At 42.4% G+C, this 20,064-nt stretch overlaps 1 protein-coding gene across 1 annotated transcript; it reads right to left on the bottom strand.

The window, feature by feature from the left end:
* Positions 1-975: 975 nt before the first annotated feature.
* LOC125379170 lies at positions 976-11,319 on the bottom strand. Its single transcript, XM_048395311.1, has 2 exons — positions 11,213-11,319; positions 976-3,350 (listed from the first exon to the last, which is right to left on the bottom strand). Exon 2 carries the CDS (start codon positions 2,737-2,739, stop codon positions 1,714-1,716), a length of 1,026 nt encoding a protein of 341 aa, XP_048251268.1. The 5' UTR covers positions 2,740-3,350; positions 11,213-11,319; the 3' UTR covers positions 976-1,713.
* Between the last annotated feature and the right edge of the window lie 8,745 nt (positions 11,320-20,064).

Below are 20,064 nucleotides of genomic sequence, written 5' to 3'. Positions count from 1 at the left end.
TTTATTCTGATTCAATCTATTAAAAAATACTATCGGAACCCGGGCATTCTGAAGCTGAAGAAACTTAGCTCCCCATTTACCATTAATTTATTTGATCTGTTAAAAGCCATGAAAGTTTCTTAATATTTCTGTAAAATACTTTTGAACAAACAAATTACTAAGAATGAACACTTTCAAAAATGGGAATTACTGCTCAGAAGTGAAATTTGCGAAGCAGATTGTCAATCTCATTAAAATCAGATCTTAGTTCTCGCTATCGTTAAACAAAGATCTGAGGACATCCCATTACGGGTCACGTCAGACCGACCTTGCGCGAATTTTGACCGACCAATGGAAGGACTGACAAGAAGTCGACATAAGCCAGCTTTCTCGTGCTTTACGGCACTAAATTCAAATTGGCGACTACGCTTCGAAACATATTTTGACAAATTCTCGATTGAAAATTTGAAACCTGAACAAAATAACATTCTGGAATGGCAAATATATGGTCTAGATTGTATGGATTCATTCGTTATACCTATAACTATCGTTCGGAATACCCCATGTTAAAGTTTTCGAAGTTGCATGATTAGAAATCACATTCCGACTGTCACTTTAATGATCTGGTAAGCGACGCCTTGATTGGTTGGATGAAAGGTCGTTCTGACGCGACCCCTAATGGGATGTCCTCAGATCTTTGTTTAGCGGTAGCGAGAATTAAGATCTGATTTCAATGAGATTGAGCAGGTTGTAAACATTACAATCTTATACCGTTTAGGTGTTCAAAGTCATGCACATTTCAGCGGTTTCAATACCACATATTACATCACATTCTACCCACAAATTTCCCCCTTAATGAAATGGGATACGACGACAGTGACTTGTGTAGCTAGTGCTCAACTGATAAAGAAACGATTTTACACATATTTTGGGAATGTCAGTAGGTACGCCCAATCTGGTCCAAAATGGAAAACTGGATTAAAGGGAAAATAAACATTCATATGTCAAAAGAAAACGTTTTATTCGGGTATACCTTAAAAAACAATAAGCTCATAAACAGCATAACCATAATCTAAAAAACTCCTATTTGACAAAAGAACTGAACACAAATATCCAATTTGAGTTTACTCAATGCTAATTACTAACAAAATACTTTGCAAATGTAAATTATTATATAGGATATTTCAACAGGTACTGGTCAAGCTGTCATTTACTCTTCTCTTAAAGTGTTTTTACTATATGTGTAATTTGCGTTACTGTAAAACAAAAATAAAACAAATAAAAAGTTTAAAAAGAAAGAAAATCGGGAAAAAATATACTGAAATATTAGCTCTCAAAACGTCGGACCCTTTGTCCTTCTTGGTGCGCCGGGCATTCCTTCATCCATGAGTGAGTATGGTTTTACGACGCAATAGTCCAGCAATATCACAACGGGGAACACCAGAAAAATGGGCTTCACGCATTGTACCCATGTGGGGTATCGAACCCGTGTCTTCGGCGTGACGGGCGAACGCTTTAACCTCTGGGCTACCGCACCGCCCCCACACATGAGTGTGTTGGCCGAAGTGTTTGACACTTGGTGTTAATAATGGCACTATAGGGACATTTTTTTCGAAAAATACGCATCGGCGAAAAACATTCTGTTCCTTTATGAAAAAAACCCACATTTTCATAACGTTTAAATACTATCTGGTTGTCCGTCGAGAACACGATGAACTGATATATGCGTAATGTTCATCCAAATTTGAAGACCTGGATGTATGTTTCCATGGCAACATATAGGTGACCGCCATGCACAAAAAGTCCAACCACTCGCCCAATACCATTCTGTGACGTCAGGATGTCTTTAACGAAGACGCCGGAATGTGACAGCTGCACCACAGTCTCCCTGCCGCTGTCGGCGATGAGGATGTCCTCTGAGCGCGTTGTCGTCACGCTGGAGGAGCAGATCAGTTCTCTGGCTTTAGTTGGAGTGTAGTGAAATACACCATCTCCCGCTGCAGACACACAGAGGAGAGACTTTGACCCCAGGTCTGAGACGAGAATATTGCCATCGTGTGTTCTACACAGGTAGAAGGGTACTTGTATAGACTTCTGTAGCGTTGGTAACTTTGTATAGGATGCGAGAACATTCCCTCCCACGTCAAGTACATCAACACAAGAGAGAGATCGACATCCGACTGCAAATGTTGACGGAGTCAGAGGGGCTATACTCCAGTACTCCTTGCCTGCAGGGATAGTCAGGAGTAGATTCAACCTAGGCATAGCCTCGACGATAACGATTTGTTTAATCCAAGGTAGAGTGGCAGCCACCACGTTGGTCTCTAACTTTGCTAGTCGTAATGGGAAGTGACCAAACTCGAGATAACTTGTACACACTTCATCTTCTTCTTCATAAACAGATTTGATACTGAAGTTGTTGGCATCCGTGAAGACGATGACAGTGACGTCGCTTACAGTGAGAACAGCAACGTCACGTAGACTCGGCTCACACACGTCATCGTCCATTGCAGCGTGTACGGTGTCGCGAAGCACAGGTTGGAGGGCGAGGTCAATGACGCCGTCTTCATCATCCCCAGTAGTCATGTTTTCTGCTGCGTCATCACCTTGTTCCCTTGTACCTGCGTTGTCGTCATCACCCTTCTCACTTCTGTTATCTCCGGTTTTATTATCGCCAGCTGGCCTACTTCTGACTTCACCCGTTCCAACAGAACCATCGCTCACGTCAACGTCTTCAGTTGCTTCATCCAACGTTTCCATGGCTGACACCGACGTTAATGGTTCAAATCCCTCATCTCATATAAACAAGCATCTGTTTCTGACGTATTTGTCCTCGAAGCGATGACACATCGAGGCAGATCCTTACATTGAACACATCGGAAGGTTCAGCGCTGCGGAGTCGGAACGTGGCTCTTGTTCGGGATGTATCACGTTTGGCACACACTATGGTGACGTGTATGTGTTCAGCTCTTGAGTCGGAACGTGGCCCTTGTTCGGGAGGTATCACGTTTGGCACACACTATGATGGCGTGTATGTGTTCAGCGCCGCGGAGTCGGAACGTGGCCCTTGTTCGGGAGGTATCACTTTTGCCACACACTATGATGACGTGTGTGTGTTCAGCGCCGCGGAGTCGGAACGTGGCCCTTGTTCGGGAGGTATCACGTTTGGCACACACTATGGTGACGTGTATGTCTTCAGCGCCGCGGAGTCGGAACGTGACCCTTGTTCAGGATGAATCAAGTTTGGCACACACTGTGATGACGTGTATGTGTTCAGCGCCGCGGAGTCGGAACGTGACCCTTGTTCGGGATGTATCGCGTTTGGCACACACTATGATGACGTGTGTGTGTTCAGCATCATCTCGCCATGTCTGAAAATATAACACCAAGTAATGTGTGAATTTCGTTTTCGTGGTTCCTCCTCTAATCAGTAAGACGTGGAGGTAATCAACGCGACAAAACAATCTCCATGATCATAAGAAGTCTTTACTTGAAGCAGAGTCGACTGTTCTATTCAGAATTGGTCTTTGGCAAACCATGCTTGCCGTAAAAGGAGACTATGCTTGTCGTAAGAGGCGAACGACGGGATCGGGTGGTCAAGCTCGCTGACCTGGTTGATGCATGTCATCGTATTCCAATTGCGTAGATCGATGCTCATGATATCAATCAGTGGATTGTCTGATCCAGACTCGATTATCTACAGACCACCGTCACATAGCTGGACTATTGCTGAATGCGGCGTTAAACAACAAACAAACAAACAACCAAACAAAACAAACGATTCCAACTGCATCACAAGCACGTGTTTATGAATAACTATCAAATAGTGATGATACAAGGGTTTGGGCGACAAAAAGGAGCGTCTCCTGCCCCCCGGGCGCACCCGTCACAAACACTTGCAAAAACAAGTGTCAGCTTTATGTGGGAGGAAAGCCCTAAGTGATGCAGGTCTCAGACTTTTACATCTTTGGTGAATCCCACGAGCACGGTTATGGTGCTGACAAACCTAGAAACATGATGGTGGCGAACCCGGATTCGAACCCGAAATTATAGGTTTCTGGCGTGCCCAAGGCAGGCAACTCTGTAAAGCAAATCGCGGCGCCTTAGATGACTGGGCCACACGTGACCCCCTTTCAATCTGAAGGAAACATCGAATGATACTGGATATGTACTAAAATTGTTGTCTTTTTCTAAATCACATCATCATATGGCGTCGATCGATGCTCATGATGTCAATCACTGGCTTGTCTGGCCAGACTCGAATATTTACAGACCGCAGTCAGATAGCTGGAATATTGCTGAGTGCGGCGTTAAACAACAAACAAACAAATAAAAAATCACTCGCATATATTACAGGCAAGGGCAATGTATGACAAAGCTACTGTAAAATGATGTGACAGCAAAAGGCTTCACACATTGTTCGCAAGTCAGGAATCGAACCCGGCCTTTGCCATGACGAGCGGCCGCTTTAATCACAAGGCTTTCTCACGAAGCCACGCTGGTACCTCACGAAGCCACGTTGGTACCTCACAAAGCCACGTTGGTACCTCACCAAGCCACGCTGGTACCTCACCAAGCCACGTTGGTACCTCACCAAGCCACGCTGGTACCTCACCAAGCCACGTTGGTACCTCACCAAGCCACGCTGGTACCTCACCAAGCCACGCTGGTACCTCACCAAGCCACGTTGGTACCTCACCAAGCCACGCTGGTACCTCACCAAGGTCAACAAAACATTGCTAGGCTGACGTGTTGGGAGATGCTCATTGCTATATTGCATGTAATATCGCCCATGCTACCCGTATCAAGGGACCCGTGAAGATTCCGGGGTAGAATAGGTCTTCAGCAACCCATACTTGCCGTAAAAGGCGACTATGCTTGTCGTAAAAGGCGACCAACGGCATCGGGTGGTCGGGCTCGCTGACTTGGTTGATACATGTCATCGTATCCCAATTGCGTGGATCGATGCTCGTGATGTCAATCACTGGATTGTCTGGTCCAGACTCGATTATTTTAAAGACCGCCGTCATATAGCTGGAATATTGCTGAGTGCGGCGTTAAACAACAAACAAACAAACAAAACCGTATCAAGGACATCACCGAATAACCATTTCGTCTCAGCCACCATCAAACATGGGTGTATAGTTCCTTATACCCAGCACTTTACATGTGGACTAAGTACATGTGGACTAGGTATGTTTATTTGCAGTCCAGTACGATGTCACGTGATTAGTTACGTGGGCGTGGTCCTGGTAATGGGTTTGGGTACAAGCAAGCGGCAACCGTCAATAGTCTGGACAGTAATGACTGTTTTGAATGGTACAAATGTACGTGAAATAAAGGATAAGGTGTCACGGGAGGAATTCCATTATGGGGTCTTGCAATTAGGACAGGAGTGTCCGTCCCGCTGAGTTACGTCCCTTGGTAGTGTTGGATCCGCTGGTGGTGGGTTCGAATAGTGGAGTCTACGATTGCTGTGGTATCACATGATGGTCTGTAAATAGTGGAGTCTACGATTCCTGTGGTATCACAAGGCGGTCTGTATATAGTGGAGTCTACAATTCCTGTGGTATAACAGGGCGGTCTGTAAATAGTGGAGTGTGCGATTACTGTGGTGTCACAGGACGGTCTGTAAATAGTGGAGTCTACGATTCCTGTGGTATAACAGGACGATCTGTAAATAGTAGAGTCTACGATCCCTGTTGTATCACAAGATGGTCTGTAAATAGTGGATTCTACGATTCCTGTGGTATAACAGGACGATCTGTAAATAGTGGAATCTACGATTCCTGTAGTATCACAGGGCGGTCTGTAAAAAGTAGAGTCTAATATTCCTGTTGTATCACAGGGCGGTCTGTAAATAGTAGAGTCTAATATTCCTGTTGTATCACAAGACGGTCTGTAAATAGTGGAGTCTACAATTCTTGTGGTATAACAGGACGGTTTGTAAATAGTGGTGTCTACGATTCCTGGGGTATAACAGGGCGGTCTGTAAAAAGTGGAGCCTACGATTCCTGTTGTATCACAGGACGGTCTGTAAATAGTGGAGTCTACGATTCCTGTGGTATAACAGGGCGGTCTGTAAATAGAGGAGTCTACGATTCCTGTGGTATCACAGGACGGTCTGTAAATAGTGGAGTCTACGATTCCTCTGGTATAACAGGACGATCTGTAAATAGTGGAGTCTACGATTCCTGTTGTATGATAGGACGGACTGTAAAAAGTGGAGTCTACGATTCCTGTGGTATAACAGGGTGGTCTGTAAATAGTGGAGTCTACGAATCCTCTTGTATCACAGGGCGGTCTGAAAATAGTGGAGTCTACGATTCCTGTTGTATCACTAGATGGTCTGTAAATAGTGGTGTCTACGATTCCTGTGGTATAACAGGACGATCTGTAAATAGTGGTGTCTGCGATTCCTGTGGTATAACAGGGCGGTCTGTAAATAGTGGAGTCTACGATTCCTGTGGTATAACAGGACGGTCTGTAAATAGAGGCGTCTACGATTCCTGTTGTATCACAGGGCGGTCTGTAAATAGTGGAGTCTACGATTCCTGTGGTATCACAAGATGGTCTGTAAATAGTGGAGTCTACGATCCCTGTTCTATCACAAGATGGTCTGTAAATAGTGGTGTCTACAATTCCTTTGGTATAACAGGACGATCTGTAAATAGTGGTGTCTGCGATTCCTGTGGTATAACAGGTCGGTCTGTAAACAGTGGAGTCTACGATTCCTGTGGTATAAGAGGACGGTCTGTAAATAGAGGTGTCTACGATTCCTGTTGTATCACAGGGCGGTCTGTAAATAGTGGGGTCTACGATTCCTGTGGTATCACAAGATTGTCTCTAAATAGTGAAGTCTAAGATTCCTGTGGTATAACAGGACGATCTGTAAATAGTGGAGTCTACGATCCCTGTTGTATCACAAGATGGTCTGTAAATAGTGGTGTCTACGATTTCTGTGGTATAACAGGACGATCTGTAAATAGTGGTGTCTGCGATTCCTGTGGTATAACAGGGCGGTCTGTAAATAGTGGTGTCTACGATTCCTGTGGTATCACAGGGCGGTCTGTAAATAGTGGAGTCTACAATTCCTGTGGTATAACAGGGCGGTCTGTAAATAGTGGAATGTACGATTACTGTGGTGTCACAGGACGGTCTGTAAATAGTGGAGTCTACGATTACTGTGGTATAACATGACGATCTGTAAATAGTAGAGTCTACGATCCCTGTTGTATCACAAGATGGTCTGTAAAAAGTGGATTCAACGATTCCTGTGGTATAACAGGACGATCTGTAAATAGTGGAATATACGATTCCTGTAGTATCACGGGGCGGTCTGTAAATAGTGGAGTCTACGATTCTTGTGGTATAACAGGACGGTTTGTAAATAATGGTGTCTACAATTCCTGTGGTATAACAGGGCGGTCTGTAAAAAGTGGAGTGTGCGATTACTGTGGTGTCACAGGACGGTCTGTAAATAGTGGAGTCTACGATTCCTGTGGTATAACAGGACGATCTGTAAATAGTGGAATCTACGATTCCTGTAGTATCACAGGGCGGTCTGTAAAAAGTAGAGTCTAATATTCCTGTTGTATCACAGGGCGGTCTGTAAATAGTAGAGTCTAATATTCCTGTTGTATCACAAGACGGTCTGTAAATAGTGGAGTCTACGATTCCTGGGGTATAACAGGACTGTTTGTAAATAGTGGTGTCTACGATTCCTGGGGTATAACAGGGCGGTCTGTAAAAAGTGGAGCCTACGATTCCTGTTGTATCACAGGACGGACTGTAAATAGTGGAGTCTACGATTCCTGTGGTATAACAGGGCGGTCTGTAAATAGAGGTGTCTACGATTCCTGTGGTATAACAGGACGATCTGTAAATAGTGGTGTCTGCGATTCCTGTGGTATAACATGGCGGTCTGTAAATAGTGGAGTCTACGATTCCTGTGGTATAACAGGATGGTCTGTAAATAGAGGTGTCTACGATTCCTGTTGTATCACAGGGCGGTCTGTAAATAGTGGAGTCTACGATTCCTGTGGTATCACAAGATGGTCTGTAAATAGTGGAGTCTACCATTCCTGTTGTATCACAAGATGGTCTGTAAATAGTGGTGTCTACGATTCCTTTGGTATAACAGGACGATCTGTAAAAAGTGGTGTCTGCAATTCCTGTGGTATAACAGGTCGGTCTGTAAACAGTGGAGTCTACGATTCCTGTGGTATAAGAGGACGGTCTGTAAATAAAGGTGTCTACGATTCGTGTTGTATCACAGGGCGGTCTGTAAATAGTGGGGTCTACGATTCCTGTGGTATCACAAGATTGTCTCTAAATAGTGAAGTCTAAGATTCCTGTGGTATAACAGGACGATCTGTAAATAGTGGAGTCTACGATCCCTGTTGTATCACGAGATGGTCTGTAAATAGTGATGTCTACGATTTCTGTGGTATAACAGGACGATCTGTAAATAGTGGTGTCTGCGATTCCTGTGGTATAACAGGGCGGTCTGTAAATAGTGGAGTCTACGATTCCTGGGGTATCACAGGGCGGTCTGTAAATAGTGGAGTCTACAATTCCTGTTGTATGATAGGACGGCCTGTAAAAAGTGGAGTCTACGATTCCTATGGTATAACAGGGCGGTCTGTAAATAGTGGAGTCTACGATTCCTGTTGTATCACATGGCGGTCTGTAAATAGTGGAGTCTACGATTCCTGTGGTATAACAGGACGATCTGTATATAGTGGAGTCTACGATTCCTGTGGTATAACAGGACGATCTGTATATAGTGGAGTCTACGATTCCTGTTGTATCACAAGATGGTCTGTTAATAGTGGTGTCTACGATTACTGTGGTATAACAGGACGATCTGTAAATAGTGGTGTCTGTGATTCCTGTGGTATAACAGGGCTGTCTGTAAATAGTGCAGTATACGATTCCTGTGGTATAACAGGACGGTCTTTAAATAGTGGAGTCTACGATTCCTGTGGTATAACATGGCGGTCTCTAAATAGTGGAGTCTACGAATCCTCTTGTATCACAGGGCGGTCTGTAAATAGTGGAGTCTACGATTCCTGTTGTATCACAAGATGGTCTGTAAATAGTGGTGTCTACGATTCCTGTGGTATAACAGGACGATCTGTAAATAGTGGTGTCTGCGATTCCTGTGGTATAACATGGCGGTCTGTAAATAGTGGAGTCTACGATTCCTGTGGTATAACAGGACGGTCTGTAAATAGAGGTGTCTACGATTCCTGTTGTATCACAGGGCGGTCTGTAAATAGTGGAGTCTACGATTCCTGTGGTATCACAAGATGGTCTGTAAATAGTGGAGTCTACGATTCCTGTTGTATCACAAGATGGTCTGTAAATAGTGGTGTCTACGATTCCTTTGGTATAACAGGACGATCTGTAAATAGTGGTGTCTGCGATTCCTGTGGTATAACAGGTCGGTCTGTAAACAGTGGAGTCTACGATTCCTGTGGTATAAGAGGACGGTCTGTAAATAGAGGTGTCTACGATTCCTGTTGTATCACAGGGCTGTCTGTAAATAGTGGGGTCTACGATTCCTGTGGTATCACAAGATTGTCTCTAAATAGTGAAGTCTAAGATTCCTGTGGTATAACAGGACGATCTGTATATAGTGGAGTCTACGATTCCTGTTGTATCACAAGATGGTCTGTTAATAGTGGTGTCTACGATTCCTGTGGTATAACAGGACGATCTGTAAATAGTGGTGTCTGTGATTCCTGTGGTATAACAGGGCTGTCTGTAAATAGTGCAGTATACGATTCCTGTGGTATAACAGGACGGTCTGTAAATAGTGGAGTCTACGATTCCTGTGGTATCACAAGATGGTCTGTAAATAGTGGTGTCTATGACTCCTGTGGTATAACAGGACGATCTGTAAATAGTGGAATCTACGATTCCTGTAGTATCACGGGGTGGTCTGTAAATAGTAGAGTCTAATATTCCTGTTGTATCACAAGACGGTCTGTAAATAGTGGAGTCTACGATTCTTGTGGTATAACAGGACGGTTTGTAAATAGTGGTGTCTACGATTCCTGGGGTATAACAGGGCGGTCTGTAAAAAGTGGAGTACGATTCCTGTTGTATCACAGGACGGTCTGTAAATAGTGGAGTCTACGATTCCTGTGGTATAACAGGACGATCTGTTAATAGTGGAGTCTACGATTCCTGCAGTATAACAGGGCGGTATGTAAATAGTGGAGTCTAATATTCCTGTTGTATCACAAGACGGTCTGTAAATAGTGGAGTCTACGATTCTTGTGGTCTAACAGGACGGTTTGTAAATAGTGGTGTCTACGATTCCTGTGGTATAACAGGGCTGTCTGTAAATAGTGGTGTCTACGATTCCTATGGTATAACAGGGCGGTCTGTAAATAGTTGAGTCTACGATTCCTGTTGTATCACAGGGCGGTCTGTAAATAGTGGTGTCTACGATTCCTGTGGTATAACAGGACGATCTGTAAATAGTGGTGTCTGCGATTCCTGTGGTATAACAGGGCGGTCTGTAAATAGTGGAGTCTACGATCCCTGTGATATAACAGGACGGTCTGTAAATAGAGGTGTCTACGATTGCTGTTGTATCACAGGGCTGTCTGTAAATATTGGAGTCTACGATTCCTGTGGTATCACAAGATGGTCTGTAAATAGTGGAGTCTACGATTCCTGTGGTATAACAGGATGGTCTGTAAATAGTGGAGTCTACGATTCCTGTTGTATCACAAGATGGTCTGTAAATAGTGGTGTCTACGATTCCTGTGGTATAACAGGACGATCTGTAAATAGTGGTGTCTGCGATTCCTGTGGTATAACAGGGCGGTCTGTAAATAGTGGAGTCTACGATTCCTGGGGTATAACAGGACGATCTGTAAATAGTGGAGTCTACGATATATGTTGTATCATAGGACAGTCTGTAAATAGTGGAGTTTAGGATTCCTGTAGTGTCACAGGGCGGTCTGTAAATAAGGAATCATCATGATTCTATAACAGGAGAACATTAAAACAAGGTGTATTAAACTAAACATTATTTTACCCAAGTATGTACCTATACCTTCTGTGGTTCGCGCCAGTGCAGTAAGTTAGAAACATGAATAGACAAAGAGCAGCTTGTTATTAGGATTAACAGCAGTCAAAAGACACATTCTTTCACACTTATGATTTCATGAAAATATTTTAAAACTGTGGATATAACGTTACTATATCTTACCACTTATTTTGGCCGTCATTTCCTTCACGCTTTAGAACGTTACAATGTTGAACAGGTCGCGTACAAAGACAGAAAAGCTGTTCATGCATTTAGATATAGTAAGTCTCAAAGAACTACTGACGCCAACTAGCTCACTACTGTCAACAGGTTTTTGTCAAGACGCGCGACTGTTACAGAAGGGTTTCCGGACTATAAAGGCGGCTTTCGGAGGGACTTAGCTTACAATTGAGTGTCTTTGTAAACACAAACGTTGGTCTTTGTACGAGAACTGATCAAGCAGGTGAACGCTCTTCATTTCTTAAGAGTGAATTTGGAACACTCGTCTTACTGTTTGCCTGTTGAAGCTACGACATGCTGGTTTGCATACATTTTACACTGAATACACCTCGTCCTGTGGACATGTACCTCTTTACAGCGGATTGTGTAACGTCATTTGTAGAGGTAGTCATCGACCACACATTAAAAATGCTGCCTAATCCTACAAAGAAACTTACAAGTTCTCGTTTAGATTTTCGATACAGTCGCGGTGTGGTTGTGGTGGGCAGAAAGAGAATTCCGTTGTGACGTTTTTCAGAAACTCACTACAATAAATTACGCTTATAACGAAGTGACGGACATAACGAACTATTTCTTGGTCCCGTCCGTCTGCTGTATATATGTTTATAACGATTCACGGTTAAACCGAATTACAATTGAGTTCGTTAAAACGCCAGTTCCCTGAACTTCAGGTCTTCCAAACTTTTGGGTACGCTCGATGACTTCCGTCAGAAGTATATTCGGTAATCGTATGCCACGGTACATTTTCAGTACGTGTGCCACATGTGGCCGCCATGCGGTGTTCAACATCAAAGTAATGAGTTGGCCTAACAGCCACAAGTTTTGGTTTGTTTTGTTGTTTAACACCGCACTCACCAATATTTCAGCAATATGACGGCGGTCTGAAAATAATCGAGTCGGGACCTGACAATCCAGTGATTGACATTATGAGCATCGATCTACGCAATTGCGATACGATGACATGCATCAACCAAGGCAGCGAGCCTGACCGACAAGGATATTCGCCTCTTATGACAAGCATAAGAACACCTATTCTACCCCGGATATTCATGGGCCAATACCCACAATGATATGCCACATGTTCTCAAGCGACCAGTTGCTTTCCCTGTTTTGGAACCAGCTGCAAACCGTGGTTTATTTCGTTGGTTAGCTTGTTTAAATGTTGTTTAACGCCGCACTCAGCAATATTGCAGCTATGTGAACAGACTATATATTCTATATAGTCCCGCTATGCTCGGGTCAGGACCAGATAATCTCGTGATTGATATTGTGAGCAACGATCCACGTCGTCGGGGTAGGATGACACGCCGTCAATCAAGTCACCGAGCCTGACCATCCGATCCAGCAGAGGCTGCTGAAGACCCATCCTAAACCGGAATTCCCTGGGGGTTTCAAAGTGAATAGGACCCATATGCGATCAGGTAACTATTTTTGTCGGTTGCAAATAGTGCCGTCATCGCATATCGGTCGACTCTATTTATTGGTGATGGTGTGAGTGAGTGAGTATGGTTTTACGTCGTTTTTAGCAATATTTCAGCAATATCACGGCGGGGGGACACCTAGATGGGCTTGTGTGATGGAGAATCGCGGTTCAAGTGTGTGAGTGAGTATGGTTTTGCCTAGGAGTTATTCCACTTTTAACAACGGGTGTTGATATACTAGTATTTGATATCAAAAGACAAAAAGGGTGAGATTATATTTGTCATCCAACATCATTCTTCCAACTTTTTCAGTTTGTAGACAGTAATAAGCAGTGATGTCATTCGATTGCGACGCCATGGTAGCCAATGACGTCACAATGGTCTGCACACAATTGTGATGCAATGTCATTGCAGCGATATCTGCAGTGAAGATGTCACGTGATCTAAAACCCAAGCGATATCTCCTGTAGGAATCAGTTTTAGATGATAAATGTATTATTTTATTCATTTTATATAACACGATTTTTCATCCAACGAGAAACGGTAGCTAAACCGAGGCACAAAAGAAACTCTACTACACAACAGATAGATTCGAGACAGTCATACGGCATCCGCTATTGGCATGACAGGTGCCCGAATTGAAGTGGGTTAGGAAAAAAAAACTTTCAACGTTATGGACAAAGGGCACGCACATCTAAAATCGCTCCAGTTCAATGACACATCACATTACTAGCGGGCGTGACCACCCCCTGCTTCAAGGCACGCATACACACTCCGTGCTTCAAGGCACGCATACACTCTCTGTGCTTCAAGGAACGCATACACACTCCGTGCTTCAAGGCACGCATACACACTCCGTGCTTCAAGGCACGCAGACACACTCCGTGCTTCAAGGCACGCATACACATTCCCTACTTCAAGGCACGCATACACACTCCCTGCTTCAAGGCACGCATACACACTCCGTGCTTCACCACTTCTGAAAAGTGACCCACCACACCCCATCACTGGCCCACCACTCCTCATCACTGTCCCACCACTCTCCATCACTGACCCACCACTCCTCATCACTGACCCACCACTCCCCATCACTGACATTTGGTTGGAAGTATTCTCAGTCCATCATTGACCCACCACTCCCAATCACTGACCCACCGCTCCTCATCACTGACCCACCTCCCACTGACCCACCACTCCCCATCACTTACCCACCACTTCCCATCACTGACCAACCACTCTCAGACCATCACTGACCCATCACTCCCCATTACTGACCCACCACTACCCATCACTGACTCATCACTCCTCATTACTGACCCAGCACTCCCCATTACTGACCCAGCACTCCCCATTACTGACCCAGCACTCCCCATCACTGACCCGGCACTCCCCATTACTGACCCAGCACACCCCATTACTGACCCAGCACTCCCCATCACTGACCCAGCACTCCCCATCACTGACCCACCACTCCCCATCACTGACCCACCACTCTCCATCAATGACTCACCAATCCTCATTACTGACCCACCACTCCCCATCACTGGCCTGACACTCCCCATTACTGACCCACCACTTCCCATCACTGACCCACCACTTCCCATCACTGACCCACCACTCTCAGACCATCACTGACCCATCACTCCCCATCACTGATCCACCATGCCAAATCACTGACCCACCACTCCCAATCACTGACCCACCACTTCCCATCACTGACCCACCGCTCCCCATGACTGACATTTGGTTGGAAGGATTCTCAGTCCATCACTGACCCACCTCACCCAATCACTGACCTAACACTTCCCATTACTGACCCACCACTCCCCATCACTGACCCACCGCTCCCCATCACTGACCCATCACGTCCAATCACTGACCCATCACTCCCAATCACTGACCCACCTCTTCCCATTTTGTTTATAATCAAGTGATGACTTCCGTGACGCCGAATATACACTTACCTCAGCTAATAATTATTGCTTTGTCAATTTGAATTCAATTTCGTATCAACTATCATATAATTGGTACAGTAGGAATGTAAGGGGGAAGTTGGGTGATTATATTAAACTGGTTCCATTGTTGGTGCGCCACGCAAGGTTAGCGCGATTTAGTTTAGGTAGACAGGAACCCGGTCTAGTGATTTCATGTTGGTCTGCAATCTCGATCCAGAGATCCAAAGAAAAAGGTAAATTCCAGAGCTCAAGATAAGCTGTGTATTTGCGTAAAATACGCATTAAATAAACTGAACTACGCAGACTTATCAAATCCTAGCGTATCAAATACGCAACAAAAACTAAAATTTTTGCTCTTTAAATAAAATTTATGCTTATATTATAACTATTAGATAAAAGGATTGCATATGTTACAACTGTTAGATAACATGATTGTGTATCAGCCGATCGGCAAATTCACTTAACGTCCGTTACATTCGGAAAAGCGTTTGTGACAAACTGATAGATACCAAATGAAAAGCACATCGTGCCTCGTCAGTATACATTATACATATTGTATCTTAAAACATGGGAAACACAATCAAAATTAACCCACTGGATGCTGAGTTTTTTTTCCGACGCACATTTTCCTAAGATCGGAAAAGTGAAGGCTGTGCGACAATTGCGCTAATGCGGGACTGGAGCTACCTCCGGTTATAAGATTACGCAGAGTATTAAATTTCCTATCTGATGGTGTAAATGTAACTGCAGATATTTATCCGGTTTGAACAAAAGATACTGCTAAGTGTTGTCCGAAAATTTATTCAGGAAATTTCGCCGCTTTTTTATCATCCACTGGTAAAAGTACTGTGAGACAATTTTTGTTATTTAGCAGCTTTACGGAAACTCTGAGCGAACAAAATTCTGCCTAATATCTGAATGACATAACTATATACCAAATGGAGTTATATGCGTATGTATAACGGCATACATTCATATAACAGTGTTCGGGTAAAAACTAAGAAGTTTGATAGATACATTGGTGGTGTGACAATTTTTATTTGAGAATCGTGGGTCATTGATGGATATTTAACAAGGATATATGAACATTTTGGAAATACAGTAGTTTTCTTATTTAACACATCAAGATTGGGTACTGACAAGGATACAATCTTGATTCTGACATATCTATCACCTGACAACTCGCCTATCTATGAGGATAAAAAAAGAGATGGTATGTCAGTATTGGAGGACTATTTGACAGAGATTGTACATGATCACCCAGAAAAGGAACTCTTTCTTGCTGGTGATTTGAATGCCAGGACCAAAACCTTCCTTGATTACATACCTGAAGATAACAATGATTTTATCCAAAAGGAAATTGATGATTACCCAACTGACAGCTTTGAAGTACCAAGGAACAATAAAGATTCTGATAACTGCAACAATGTTGGTAAGAGACTTGTTGAATTGTGAAAATTATTCAGTATACATATATTGAATGGAAGATGTCACAGAGACAAGCAAGGTGAATATACATGCATTACACACAATGATGCCAGTACCGTTGACTATATGATAGCTTCCCCTAGCCTCATTCCATGTATATCTGACTTTGGAGTAGGTGAGCGAGACGAGTCAAATCATTTCCCAGTGTTTTGCAGGTTTAATTTTGCTCATAATGATTGCAGTAATGTACAAGTCAACAAGAACAATGATGATTCTCTGCTAAGTGAACTTGAAGTTAATCCCTGGTACAAATACCCATGGAAGGAAGAAAACGAAGATGTCTTTAAATCCAAGTTTAAAGACTTGGTATGACCTCCTCAAAGATGAAATTGAACAGACAATTTCAAAAGATGTTAATACTGCACTCTGTGGACTTGTGAATGTCTACCAAGAAGCAGCATTTATAAACAAGAGAATTTACTGTTTTCCTTCAACCAATAATAAATCTAGACAGATCAGTCAACCACCTTCGTGGGACAGTGAACTTGAAAACTTAAAGAATGAAAAATTCTGTGCCCTGAGAGGACATAGAGACTATTGTTTAGATATTAGTGTGTTCAGGGAGTTGCTCTCTAAACTCAAGAAGACTTTTGCACTTAAAAGACAATCTTATCAAAATCAACAGCAACAAAAACTAATTGAATCAAGAGCTAATCCTAAATTATTCTCGAAATTGTTAAAGCAAGGGAGACAATCACAATTGCTAGTTGGAATTAGAACTGATGAATGGATGAAGCACTTTTTTCTTCCCTCCTCCACTCAGAAAATAAACCCATCTGACCTCCACCAACAGACACAGATAATTATGTAACTGATGATACCCCGGCACATGAAGATTTAAATCAACCTATAACAAATCAAGAAGCTGAACGACATATCCAAAAGCTTGCAAATAATAAATCACCAGGACCTGATGGTATTGTCTCTGAATATTTCAAGAATACAAAAAATATAATTTTACCTACATTGACTGCTCTCTTTAATGAAATACTTGACAATGGTGTGTTTCCAAATGCTTGGAATAGAAGTATCATTTGCCCTCTTTTTTAAGTCTGGAGACAAGCATGATGTAAACAACTACAGGGGAATATCCTTGATTGATAACCTTTTTTGATAAATATTTACCTCTATCATAAACTGGAGACTTAAGAATTTTTGTGAGAAAAATAACATAATTGATGAACTACAAGCAGGATTTAGGTCCAATTATTCAACTATTGACAACATTTTTAGTCTGCAGCCAATGACTCCAAAATATGCAGGGAGAAGAAAGGGGAGATTTTACTGCCGCTTTGTTGACTTTTCAAAGGCATTTGACACCATAAGACATGATAATCTACATGATGTTGGGATGAAGGGTAAACTGTTCAATATAATTTCGTCAATGTATCTAAGTCTGTGTGCTTGTGTAAGGGCTTCAACTGTACTAACGGAATATTTTGAATGTAATCTGTATTTTGAGTCCACAACTATTTATATACTATTCATAAACAAGCTTTTAATTCAACTTGAAGACTGCGGAGGAGAGGGTGTTTTTATATCACAAGATTTTAAAAATGTTTCTGCAATAATGTGTGCAGATGATGTTTCATCTGTATCATATTCAGCAGTTCAACTACAAAAGAAAATTGATGCTCTACACTTATTCTGTTTACAAACTGGTATGAAAGTCATTCTGAAGAAGACAAAAGTAATGGTATTTAGAAATGGTGGTCCCCTAAGAAGTTGTGAAAGTTGTGTCATTTTATGGTGAAAGCATTGATGTTGTTCCATTTTACAGATATTTAGGAATTATGTATCCCCAAACTTGTGTGGACCCAGGCTCAAACATGTTTAGCTGCTCAGAGTTCAAAGCTGTGTTTGCCATAAATAGATATCAGAAGAAACTTGCAGATATTCCATGCAAAGATTTATTCAAAATTATTGATAGTATTGTAACTCCTATCCTGTGCTATGGCTCTGAAATCTGGGGTGTTAATTACAGCTAAATCATTGATGATATTCAAGTTAAGGTGTGCAAATCAGTTCTTTAAGTGTCAAGAAACACATGTAATGTGATGGTGCTTGGTGAGTGTGGTAGAGCTCCTTTACAGCTTACATATATATGACAATAGCTGTGAAGTACTGGTGCAGGCTGATACAACTGAGCCCGGAGAGACTACCATATATCAGTGTTACAAGATGCTAGCTGTTCTGGATGATTCAGGTCGCACCACCTGGACCACCTGGACCACCTGGGCCAAGAGAGACTACCATATATCATTGTTACAAGATGCTAGCTGTTCTGGATGATTCAGGTCGCACCACCTGGACCACCTGGGCCCAGAGAGACTACCATATATCAGTGTTACAAGATGCTAGCTGTTCTGGATGATTCAGGTCGCACCACCTGGACCACCTGGACCACCTGGGCCCAGAGAGACTACCATATATCAGTGTTACAACATGCTAGCTGTTCTGGATGATTCAGGTCGCACCACCTGGACCACCTGGGCCCAGAGAGACTACCATATATCAGTGTTTCAAGATGCTAGCTGTTCTGGATGATTCAGGTCGCACCACCTGGGCCACACACATTAAAACTATTTTATTCAGATTTGGATTTGGATATGCATGGATAGCACAAGAAGTTGGGGATAAGATTGTTTTTATTTCCATGTTTAAACAGAGACTATTTGACAACTTGCAGCAAACCTGGATTGTAAATGTGAACAGTTTATCTGACTCATTCCTATAAACATTTTAAATCGCTACTAAATGTTGAATATTACTTAAATTCACCACTTCCATCTCACTTAAAAAGGATTTTAAGTAACTTTCCAATAGCAGTAAATACTGGAAGATACCATGCCTAACTATATGAAGAAAAACTTATTAATAATTTGTGAATCCTACAGCTCCGGTAATGCACGTTTAGATAAATATATTAAATACCGTATTCGACGTATTAAGCGCCCGGGGCGCTCTCAAAATTCGAAATAGTGGGCTCTTATTAGAATATAATTTTGCTGAGAACAAAAACAGAGTTGAAAAATTGTAAATTTCGTACAGTAGATTATGCTGACAGCCTGAAATGATTCAAAAGAAAAGTATGTACGTATCATACACGAGAGATATATTTTCCAGAATTTAATTGCCCACAATTAAGGGTGCATATAACACACGAGTGAGTATTATACACGAATCAATAAGTCTTGTGTACATTGATCAATCGGAAGGGGTGCTAATTAGCAAATATCGCCATGGGCGCTTACTAGAGCGGGGCGCTTATTACGTCGAATACGGTAACTGTATCTCTATTATTTCCTCAGATGCATATGATACCTTATATAAAATATCTATTTTTCTTAACCAAAGCTCATCAACTTAAGGTAAATAGTAAATAATCCACTGCGAATTTATAAGAATAAAAACAAAAACAAATGTAAATAATGTAAATATCATTTTGCGCAGGCTTTATGTATTCCTGCATATGTATGTATTTTGGGCCAGTGGCTTTTATTGAATAAATTGTCTGTGTGTCTGTCTGTCTGTCTGTCTGCCTGACATACATTTAATGCAAAAATTAGCCTGCCGTAAATGACGAAAACTGATTTTTCTCTATGACGTCAAAAGGCGACAGGGAGGTTACACACGAAAAAAGAAAAGGGGGCATAACTCAGCTATGCTTAGTTCCAGTTTATTTAAACTCAGGTCACCTGGTGAGCATTAGATGTGGGTAAGGACAGTATATTTTCGTGGTATTTTGTTCACGAGTAACCAAACTATTCCAACACAAATATCGATATTGAAACTGTATACTCCCTTATATTACCGTAAGAAATGATGAAACTTATTTAATAAAAAAAGAAGTAATAGCGAAATGAATGGCCCTATGTAAGCTGTTAATTAATCCTTAGATCACAACATTCTTCTGACTGGTCAAGTGTAA

Source organism: Haliotis rufescens, unplaced genomic scaffold (genome assembly GCF_023055435.1).
Source record: "Haliotis rufescens isolate VD_foot unplaced genomic scaffold, xgHalRufe1.0.p SCAF_14, whole genome shotgun sequence".
In the NCBI taxonomy this organism is placed as follows: Eukaryota; Metazoa; Mollusca; class Gastropoda; order Lepetellida; family Haliotidae; genus Haliotis; species Haliotis rufescens.
This window is presented reverse-complemented; position numbering and strand designations above follow the sequence as displayed.

Excerpts from the sequence above, each read along its gene's own strand:
- LOC125379170 (XM_048395311.1), bottom strand. The coding sequence starts at position 2,739 with ATGGAAACGTTGGATGAAGCAACTGAAGACGTTGACGTGAGCGATGGT.